General features: G+C 42.7%; 1 protein-coding gene across 1 annotated transcript in view; it reads left to right on the top strand.

Annotated features, from left to right (window-relative positions):
- The window catches only part of PDHX (pyruvate dehydrogenase complex component X), a 72,969-nt gene continuing 61,342 nt past the window's right edge, over positions 47 to 11,673 (top strand). Inside the window, exon 1 of the mRNA XM_005690087.3 lies at positions 47 to 261. Coding sequence (XP_005690144.1) covers positions 102 to 261 — 160 coding nt within the window. The 5' untranslated portion in view covers positions 47 to 101. The remainder of the gene's footprint in view (positions 262 to 11,673) is intronic.

Genomic DNA, 11,673 nt, shown 5'->3' with positions numbered 1-11,673 from the left:
CTCTAGGGGTTGTGTCCCCGGCTGGGAGGCGGGGCATGGGCGGGCCTTGATGACTGGGCGATCAGGCTGTGCTGAGGGCAGCCCAGGAGAAGGCCGGGAAGATGGCGGCCTCCTGGAGGCTAGGCTGTGACCCGCGCCTGCTGCGTTGTCTTTTGGGCTTTGGCAGTCGCAGAAGCCCAGAGCTGGTTAAGGGGGCTGCTAGGTGGTCTGTCGGCCGTGGAGCTAGTTGGAGATGGTTTCACAGTACGCAGTGGCTGCGGGGTGAGTGGCCGGGGCTTGCTCAGCTTCTCTGTAGCTGAGCAATGGGCCTGGGGCAGGGGCTTTTTGATCGAAGGCCTGCATCTGGGTGTGGAGGCGCCCGGAGCTCACCGTTCCCTAATCCTTTTTATGGGAGAGGGTCTGCTGGCGTGGTCTAGTGCATGCCGCAAAGGGCTTTTTTGGAAGCTAGGAGAACTTAACTCCATCTCTGGCCGCCTGGTTTCTTCGTGACCTTGCCTTGGAATTTGGGTTCTGAGGCCTGTCTCAGGCCCCTTCCCAGTCATATTTCAGGTGTCTTTAGAGTTGGCTTATTGCCCAAGTTTGCTGACATTCAGACGTCATCGTTAGCTGCTTTTATTCATTTTCCTGACCCGTCTCAGTTAGGAGACCTTCGAGGCCCCTGGGATTGCTCTACGCCGGGGCTGATGAAGGACCCCATTTGTAAATGTCTAGACATCATCAGACATAGGTCCGGAAGAATGTTTTAAGCAAAACATGAGCTTGAAAGAGTGAAAATTTAGGAGGGGAATCTTACGAAGGTGTCGACTTAAAGACACAACGAAAGAGTTGTGAGTTTAAGTTTTATTCTAGGTCTTACTGAGTTTTATAGCCCGGGAGACAGCCACTCAGCCCTGAGGAACTGCTCTGCAGAGGTGGGAGTTGAGGGGGGTCGGGGGGTAAGCCAGATTGCATATGAATTTTTTTGGCTAGGAAATGAATGCAGTCAAGCGTATACCTTAGCAAAGATTACCGCCAATCATAACAGATATGTCACGTTAATGATTTTAATATTTATTATCTTAGTGTTTTTCTATGGATGGGGAGATGTAAGAATCTAGGGTTATTTAAATTCTTCCTGAGATGTGCTTTGAACCATCCTAGAGCCTGTTTATCCAAAGCATAGTGCTTCATCTTGAATTCCTCTCAGGTCTCACTGTTGCTGGGCAGCTGCAGTGAGTTGTGAATTAACCCCTGTGGAACTGGGCAGTCGTTGAAATTCCTTAAATTTATTATAGAAAGTTGTCATTAAATAAAACACAATTCTCCCAGTATTTAATAGTTTGCAATGTAGTGTGCCAGGCATTATTTTTCTTGACAAAAGGGGCGAGTGCTTACTGAGCCTGATGTATAATTATTACCTGCCGATCATTCAGTCCCTCCATACCATGAATTGTAATATAACAGATTTGGCGTAGGCATTTGCCTACATATTCTGAGCTACTTGAGGCCCAAGGGGAAAAAAAAAGTTACATGAAGTTAATGGCATGGTGAGTGCACTGAGACTTTAAGATTTAAGGGAACAATTAAACTCCTTCAGCTTAATGTTTCATAAAATCCCTCTTGTAGCAGTGGCTTTTTTAAACTGTGTTTTAGCATTCCCTGTCCTCTCTTCCCCCAGTTTGTTAAATAATGAACTTTCCTACAGCTGCCAGAGATTCTGTCTGGGGTAGAACTCAGCAATCTACATTTTACAAACAACCTTTGGTGAATTTTCGTGTACAAAACATCAGCGTTTGGTGTTTGATGGGCTACACTTTGAGATTTGCTCTCTTAGAAAATCATGGAACATTAAAAGCTCACTGTTAGGAATAACTGAGAAAGAATGTTCTTATTAAACAGATCCTTTTGAGAATCTTTGAACATTTTAAACTCTACTGAGAAAGGGGGCAAGTGTTGCATACTCAAAAATGTGCATGCTGTTTCAGGGATTTTGCTTAGACCCAACTTGACAGTGCTTATCTGAGGCATTGTGAAATTTTACCTAACCCCCAACACACTGCGAACAACTTGTCTATCTGCTTGAACTTCATATGTAAAGAATCCTAGGAAAGCTGTGTTAGCTTCCTGGTGCCTCCCTCTTTGATGGATACAGGGCCCGCCTCAGTGATCTAGGATTCTTTCCCTATTTTAAGATCAGTTGTTCAGTGGTGGTCCTCAGGTGTTTACCTGGTGAGCCAGTGGTTAAAGGACTTCCCCCATGGCTCAGAGGCAAAGAATCCACCTGCAGTGCAGGAGCTGCAGAAGACAGATTCGATCCCTGGGTCGGGAAGATCCTCTGGAGGAGGTCATGGCAACCCATTCTAGTATTCTTGCCTGGAGAATCCCATGGATCGAGGAGCCTAGTGGGCTACAGTCCGTAGGGTCACAAAAAGTTAGACACGACTGAAGCAACTTAGCATCTACACACATACACTCACCAGTGGTTTAGACTACGCTTCCACTGCACGAGGTGTAGGTTCGATCCCTGGTCAGGGAACTAAGATCCCACATTCTGTTCAGTGTGGCCAAAAAAATAAATGAATTTAAAAAATGCCAAAGTCATTTAAATTTTTTTGAAAAAAGGTCAGGTGTTTAGCAATTCTGATCTCTTTTTCAACCTTAATTCCCACTTGCCGTGCAACAGCATATTCACAGGTTCTGGGGTTAGGACATCTTAGGGGTGCTGGGGCACAGGCATTAGTCTGTCTACACGAAAGCTGATTACTGTATGTTATTGGATAGCTGTAGGTTATTTGGAAATCTTAGATATTTTTCCTAATGCTAAGTCAAGATTTGTCTCCTGACTTCACGTATTCTTGTTTTGCCATGATAAATATACATGACAATCCTTGAACTATTTGCTTTACAGAGCATGGATTACGAGGTGTTTGTTGGTTTTTCTTGAGCTTGGTAGAAATTATAGGTTCATAAAACTAAACAACTATTTGGTAGTCTATAGAGTATGAATTTGACACAATTATTGAATTATTTCCTCTTTCACTTAGCTGTCAAGAATTTAAAAATCAGTCGGTTGTAAAGTCACTTGGAGTTTTGGTTTCTTTAAAAGGTGTTTGTTGGTATAATGTTTATGAACTATAGTATATGCCGTGTGCTTGGCCCTTCTTAGAATTCCTTATTCACTTCTCACAACTACCTAGTAAAGTTCGCATTATCTGCATTTTTATTGGGCAGAAGATGCCAAGGCTCAGAGGAACTCAGTGGTACTCCAGAGCCACCCAGCTATACTGGTAATGACCTGAACAGGAGCCGTGTATTTTTTCACTCTGTGTTTAACAAATCCTTAACTGTTTCAGTCTCTGAACTGCAGTGTGTACTGAGAGGGCAGAGGCTTATTCACCATACTATTACTGAGTGAAGAAATGAGCCCTAGTTGCAAGGTACCTGGTAGCTGCTAAGAAAGCAGTTGTCCTGCTGAAGGAACAGGTTCTGTGTATTCAGGCACATGGCCCACCTAGTCATGCTTCTGGAGATGGAATCCTGTGTTCTGTGTAGGCTTTATCCTTAAAGTATGGGGAGGTAAACAACAGCGGCATGGTTTCAGGAGTGTGTGTAGGGAGCCCAGAGGGGCTAAGTTCAGGATGATAAGGGAGAACATAAGAAGGCTTCCTGGAGGTGGCAGCCCTTCCAGGCTGAAAGAGCTGCAGACATAAAGACCCAGAGGCTAACTGTGATATTTACAGAAGTGGCAAAGCATTTGTAAACCATTTTTCATCACACCCTAGGTGTTTAACTTTGAAGAGTTTCCATTGCTGCCCTTTCAGAGAAAATGGCTTAGTTTGGAATTAATTAATAATTAGTAAGATGTTAATATTGTTGGTTTTAAGTTGTCTCTGAGGAATGACATGTTGAATGTAAAATAACATGAGAGGAGGAAAATAAATGAGCTTCGGTCTTTGTCGTGCTTCGCCCAATATCTGACTATAGGCCTTGCGTATATAGATGTTAAATAAACATATCTGGGGAAGCTAAAAATCTCAGAAGTTATATTTTAAAAAAAAAACAGCTCTACAGTATTGCACATTTGCAGCTAGTGAACCAGTCTGTGTCATTTTAGGAGAAAATTAAATTTATTGACAACATTTAAAAACTAGAAACCTCAGATAAACAGTAAATTTTTGTCTTCCTTTGAAATTTTAAAGTTAGGACCTGTATGGTGACAGACGGTTGAGACTGAGTAATGACTGTTCTCTTCAGGTAGGAAATTACATACTTTCTAGTTGACCGTTTTCTCTTCTCTGTTACCGCTCAGCCAGCAAGACTGAATGTCCTTTGAAATTTGTCATCGCCTCTAGTTGTTGTTCTTTTCTTGCACTCTTATCTTTATGGAAAGCAGAAAACGAGAGATAGGTTAGGAAAAATGGGAGAGGGCAGAGTGTGTGTGTGTGTGTGTGTGTGTGTGTGTGTGTGTATAAAGGAGGAAATTTATCATAGATTTAATATGAAAATGAAGCATGACTGGAGCTGAAGAAACTTACAAGGTACTGATGGTAGTAGTTAGTGGTTTAGTCGCTAAGTCGTGTCTGACTCTTGCAACCCCATGGTCAGGCTCCTCTGTCCATGGGATTCTCCAGGCATGAATACTGGAATGGGTTGCCATTTCCTTCTCCAGGGGGTTTTCCCAACCCAGGAATCGAACCCAGGTCTCCTGCATTGCAGGCAGATTCTTTACCGACTGAGCTATGAGGGAAGCCCAAGGTACAGATAACCCACTTCTTTCTCTTGTTTCCTCTAAGCATCTGAGTTTTCGATGGTGGTTCTATAACAAGGAGAGGACTTCTTTGTTAAGAGTCCGTGGTGTGGCGTGTTGACCTATAACAGACTACCAGACATTTCTTGACCAAAGATGGGTTTATTCGGGATCTGCACAGAAGAGCAGTTTGGGGTCTGCAACCATGGGGAGCCACATTCTAATCCCCACAAGCTCAGGAAGGAGAACACTTAATACAGATGGACAGAGGAGGTGGGAGGCTACAGTAAGCAAAGAGTCCACGGCTTTTCATTGGCTCAGTCCTCGCCAGGAAAGAAGAGGAATCAGTCTTCTTCCTTTTGGGCTTTGCAGTTATCACAGCGTGTGAGACATCCCCCTTCTGGTCTCCCAGCTCTATTTCATTGAAGTTTCTGTTTATTAATTTTTACAGTTATTTTTGCCAAAGTATAAATACTGTTTTAGGCCGGGCTCTAAGTAGATCTTTCTACACTGATATTGATGAGACTGTTACTGTTCTTTGAGTTCTTTAAGCATGGAAACAGAAACGTACAAACTTGCTGAACTATAGGATTTCTTAGAAGGGTGCAACACTAGAGTGCCTGGGCCATATCCGTTTCTTGTAGGGCTCCCATTGTCTGCTTTCTTTCTCTGATTTACGTTGGTTTTCTCCACACACTTGTCAATCTACTTACTCATGGTTTTTCCTTTTTCTATCATGTCAACTTGCCTTGCCTTAATGCCGATGCAGGTCCTTAGATTCGTTGCTCTTTCAGTTTAGTTCAAGTACACACCACCATTTTTGTGATCTAATTCCAGATTCCCTGGGCAGAGAAGCTGATGACCCAATGTAGGTCAGTTGTAGTATAGAACACAGGATTGATTCCATCAAAGACTGCAGTTTGGACATTTCCTTTAAAAGGGAAGTGTGAGTTGGGAATCAATGATGTCTGTTATTCTGACCACTTGATTAAAGTAGAGTAGTGAAATCCCTCATTTTAATTGTTTTGGGGTTAAGTATTGACTAGAGAAAATGGATGATCAATTAAACAAGGCAGAATAGGCTACTCAGTAGTTGAGATCTGTGGTCATCTAAGGTGAACTCCGGGAGTTAGTGGTGGACAGGGAAGCCTGGCGTGCTACGATTCGGTGGGGTTGCAAAGAGTCGGACATGACTGAGCGAGTGAACTAACTAACTAAGGAAAATAGAAAGGGGATGAATGAGATCTTAGTAGAAGCAGCAGCAGGATAATCTGGTAAGATTTGGATTATCAGGAAGTACTTAGTATGCATTGCTTTAAAACTTTTCGTTCACGATATTAAAGTGGAATATTCCAAGGAGCCATTACATACTGAACATTCACTGTTTGCCGAGCTTCATTTTAGATTCTTTTTTAACTTCCCTGGTGGTTTGGTGGTTAACGCTCTGCACACCAGTACAGGGAGCACAGGTTCAATCCCTGGTTGGAGAAGTAAGATCCTACAGGCCACACAGTGCGGCCTGAAAAAAGATTCTTTAGCTCTGTCACTTCTAATCATAAGACCCATGCAAAGGTTAGTTGTGTTTTATGGGTGAAGAGATAGTCCATGAGGTTTAGTGGTTTGTCCAAGGTTGGTAAGTGAATGAATGCTTTGGAACTATGCACGTAATAATATACAGAGGAAGAAAAGAGGTCCTTGCTTGTTGGATATCTTGGACTAGACTGACTTTGACTAATCATGAAGTTGGGAACTGAATATTTGTGTCCTCCCCAAATTCATACATTGTAACCTAATGGGCAATGAGAGAGTATTAGGAGGTGGGGGCGTTTGGCAGGGGCCTGGGTCAGAGTGAGAGGAGCCTTCATGAATGGGGTCTAGTGCCCTTATAAAAGAGACTCCAAAGAGCTGCCTTGCCCCTCCCACCATGTGAAGACACCACAGGAAGATGCTCTCTGTGAACCGGGAAGTGGGCCCTCATCAGCCACCATCCCGGATTGGCCAGCATCATGATCTTGGACTCTCCAGCCTCCAGAATCGTGAGAAATAAATGTTGTTTATAAGCCACCAGCCTCAGGTATTTTCTCATAGCAGTCCAAATGGACTAGGGCAGTGGGCTCATCAACTCAGGGCACGTGTTCACAAGAAAGGGTTACAGCTGAACAGAATCGGGTCTCTGCCAGCTAGAAAAAAGTTGGGAAAGTGGGTTTGGGAATAAAACGTAGCATTTATTGAGAGCTTGCCATGTACCGTTCCCCTTTCTCAGCCCTTTATGTGAATTCACTCAGAACTTATGACAGCTAATGCTGTGCTCTGGTGATAAAAATCTAGTTTCAACCCAGGCTGCCTGACACCAAAGCCGGTTCTTTCCCTAACCACAGCCTTCTTCAGTGCCAAGTAATAACTTGACTGTAGACATCAGCAGAACAGTGGCAACATGCTGAAGTTCTGTTCACTCTGTATGTTTTAGCGAACACCTGCTTTTTTTTTTTTTTTAAATAAGTGAGGCATTTGAGTAATATCTACATTGTGAAATGTTTTGTCAGGAACAGTTGTGATGTCGTAAGTTTTTTATTTTAAATAACTTAAGATACTAACATTCTAGACTTATAAAGGATATTAGGACCATTCAAGAGTTAAAAAGTATATGTCAGTGTCCTCTCTGTAAGTTTCTAAGATGGTCCACTCTTGAATATATACCTTGTTGCTGTCTTGAGCATCAATTTGCCTTTATGACAAAATGTGTAAATCCCCAAACTGTTGGTCATATGTTCATTCTTCCACTACACTCTGGAGTGGTGATTTCTTTTTGCCTTTGTTCCAAGATTGCAAAATTAACTGGGATTCATGTAGAATTTAAATTTTCTAGTTTAATCCCAGAAAGACCAGTGCTGCAAGCTGAAACCTCTTCTGAGGTGTTTGGTTTATTTCACTCAGGAAATGGTTCTTCAGCCACACTGACATACCTTCAAATCACTGGGTGGGTACTAAGTGTATGAAGGAATCAACAGGTTCTGTAAACAAAGTGGGCTGTATTGTGCCTCTTTATTTTTTGTACTTGGTAAGCAGTCCATTTACTGTAGCTGGTAGTCTACCAGATATTTTCCTGCAATCACGGTCTTTCTTGTATTAGCAAAACATTCTAGGGAAGAATTAAGGTTGGTGAATATATAATTCAGGAGCATTTCTTTATAATTCAGGGAATCTGTTGGCATTGAATTTTTTTAGAGGGGCATAAATCTATTTGAAAACTGAAAAACTCTATCAAACTTCTTCAGAAAAAAGCAAAATTTTGTATGTGATTCCAGGGAGCTTGTAGATCTCCCTATAATTTATCTATAATGCCACCTGGTCCCCAACCTGTTACCATGAACATTTTGGTTATTTCCTATAGAAAATAATTGTGCTACTTTGCAAGGGTATTTGCCATATCTGAGAACAAGAAAGCTGGTAGGCAAGAATATTGGAGTGGGTTGCCATGCTCTCCTCCTGGGCATCTTCATGACCCAAGGATCGAACCCAGGTCCCCGCATTGCAGGCTGATTGTTTACTGACTAAGCCCCCACGGAAACCCAAGAATACTGGAGTGGGTAGCCTATCCCTTCTCCAGGGCATCTTCCCAATCCAGGAATCAAACTGCGGTCTCCTGCATTGCAGGCAGATTCTTTACCAGCTGAGCTACCAGGAAAGCCCCTCTCTGCTCATAACTGTTCGTTCAAATGGAGTGACCTGCCTGTGGTTTGAAATTTTTCTTGTTACTTAATGCCACCCTCCTAAATCTTAATACGGTCCTGTCAGGGAATGGATGACATTCCGAAAATGGGTAATTTGAGTGGAGTTTAGTAAGTGACCGTTTTTGTGAACTTAGGTATAGAGATGGCACGGTACTAAGGGGCTTTTTGAGTAAGGTGCTGTGATCACCCTCAGCGTGAAGAGGCATGGACAAGGAGCACTTCCTGAACTGGGAAGTGGGGAGCCTTTGTGATCTCTGATGGAGCTGTGCCCTTTGGTTAAAGGATCCAGCCAGGTCAGGCGACCCTGCAAGGAGGGAGCTGAGGAAATAACCTGACCTCACTCTCCTCTCTCCTTTTCAGTCTCCTTATGCTGCCTATTGGTGGAACCCAGCTGGTGGCCAAAGCAAGGAAGCCTGTTAGTGTAGCCTGTCTAGTAGTGTTGGGGAGGGTTGATGAGTAGATCTGTAAGGGCAGATGGGAGACACCTTGCAGGCCCACCTGACTGACACCCACTAGTCGTTACACTTTATGCCTCAGGTTTAACACTGATGCCATCAAGTACTGGCTCGTGTGTATGTGTGTGGCAGGTCTTATGCTAAGAGGGGAAGAGAGTGAGTGTAGTTTCTACACTTGGAAGAACCAAACAAGGTTTCCCTGGACTGTTTCCCTGGGCCAATGCTTTGCCAAGAGCAAGCACAGGCTCTTCATAACTGACCTGATTTTTAATAGGATTTTTCTGTCTATATTTGAATAGCTGAGTAGGAATCCAGGCTATGTAGGCTTTTAGGGCACTTTTTATAGGAAGAAGAATGTTGTATTTGGAGCAGAGGCATCTAATTTGGATTTCTGTTTTTTTTTTTTTAAGCTGGTACTCCTAAATCAAGTCATCCTTGATTCCTGACTTTCCCATGCCACATCTGAACTACCAGAAACTCTCATTGGCTCTACTTTTTAAATGTAATCTGACCACTCCTCACCACTTGTTCCACCAACTAGGCTGGCCAGGCTTCTACCACCTTTCTTCCAGTTTATTGCAGGAGTGTCCCAGTAGATGTCCCCGCCACACCCTTGGCCCAGTACAGACTGTTCTCCCTGCAGCTTTCAGAGTGTCACTTTTAAATTATAAACCAGATCATGTTACTCTTCTGCTGAAAACCCTCCAAGAGCTTCTCATAAATCTCAGAAGAAAATCTGAAGCCCTGACTGTGGTTTACAAGGCCCAGTAGGATACAAACCCTGCACCTCTATGACTTCGGCTCTGACCGTGCCTCTGCTCACACTGAGTCCACTCTAGCACACCAGCTCCCTTGGTGAATTCTGAGTGTACCAAGTATGCTCTTGGCTCATTCTTGTGCTTGCGCTTTCCTCTGTTCAGAAGGCCCTTCCAATAGAGATGTGCATGGCTTCTTCCATTCAGTTCTGCTCACTTTGTCAAAGGAAGGCTTCTCTGATGAACCAGGAAAATAGTCCTCCCCTGCAACTGGGGCCCCTTACCTTCCTTACATTTCTTAAAAGGATCTGGTCCTTTACATGACTTTTCAGTCTCAGAACAAGTATTCTAAGTCAGCAAAGGAGAACAGGTAATACGTTCATGGATATATTCACTTTGTATTTAAAATCCCATTATTTTAGCTTTATGGTTGTGACCATCTCAAAGCACGTGCAGTTTTTCTTTTCTTTTTTGTCAGTTATATCCTTGTGGACATAGCTATGCCTATGGCACTGCAAACAAGTTCAGTATTTTTATTGTGTTTATTTCTTTTACTCAAAATATTTTCATGCCTTTTCATTGCTGTTTATAGAATGTCAAACCCATTACCCATGTAGTAAAGTGTACTGGGAGGTACTGGGGCTATGTACTGTTAGGTAGTAATCCCAGCATACTTTTTTGAACTTCCTCGACCCACTTTTCATTTTCATTATGTCCTACTCCTTAGCCAAACTAAGCTATGTTTTCTTCCTCTTTGTTTGCATATGATGTTTCCCTATCCTGGAATATCTCTGTTGGCCCCTCACCATGTTTTATTTGCCTGGCAGATTTCTTTTTAATGTTATTTTTTCATTGTAAAAATATATATATATATATATATATATATATAAAATTTACTATTTTAACTATTTTTAAATGTATAGTTCCAGGACACTGAGAGCTTTCACACTGTTGTATGGCCGTTACTGTGGTCTCCAAAACTTTTTCATCATCCCAAACTGAAACTTTGTACCCACTGAACAGTAACTCCCCGTTCCCTCTCCACCCAGCCCTTGGTAACCACTGTTCTACCTCCTCTCTGAATTTGCCTGTTCTACGGAGGTACCTTATTAAAGATGCAGTCATGAAATATTTGTCTTTTTGTGTCTGGCTTATTTCACTTAGTATAATGTCTTCAAGTTTCATCCATGTTATTGCAGGTATCTGAATTTCATCCGTTTTGGAGGCCGAATCACATGTTATTGGCTGTATATACCACATTTTGTTTATCCATTCACGTATCAATGGACACTTGGGGGGTTTGCAATTTTTGGCCGCTGTGAATAGTGCTGCTATGAACATGGTTGTGCAAACACCTATTCTTATTCCTGCTTTCATTTCTTTTGGGTATATAGCCATAAGTGAGATTGCCTCATCAAATAAATGATCATTCAACGTTTAATGTTTTGAGGAACCATTGGGTGGTTTCTACACAGAAGCTGCATTGTTTTACTTGTTTTACTTTCCCTCCGGTAGTACACAAGGGCTCTTAATTTCTCCACAAACAATTGTTTTCTGCGTTTTTGATAATAGCCATTCTAATGAGGATGAAGCGGTACTAGCACACAAATCAAGATTTCCTTTCCTGATCAGCTAGAATCTTGTCCCTCAGCCCTTTGGCATCTGAAAGCACGGTCATCTACTACCGTCTACCGCTAGTATGTTTGTCTTGATGTCCCATTTAAACTATAATCCTCTGCGGTCAGGATTCTGGTCTGTGGGTTGAGGGCTGGGACAGCAGGAGCTCTGTAAGCGTTTCTTGAGTGCCTCGTTTGCCCTTTCGCTTTAGTAGGCAGCATTAAGAGCACCGCAGGAGGTACAACATCTGCCAGTGGCATTAACGAGAATTAGGTTTTCACATGTGCAGTACAGTTAAAGAGTTCAAGAGTTAGTGCACTTTAGCAATGAGGACAAGGCTGGATAAGGTAAAGAGTAGAAAGGGAACCTTCAAGTTTAGGTTGGGAAGG

Source organism: Capra hircus, chromosome 15 (genome assembly GCF_001704415.2).
Source record: "Capra hircus breed San Clemente chromosome 15, ASM170441v1, whole genome shotgun sequence".
Lineage (NCBI taxonomy): Eukaryota > Metazoa > Chordata > Mammalia > Artiodactyla > Bovidae > Capra > Capra hircus.
Note: the sequence above shows the minus strand (reverse complement) of the source record. Positions and strands in the feature narration are given on the sequence as shown.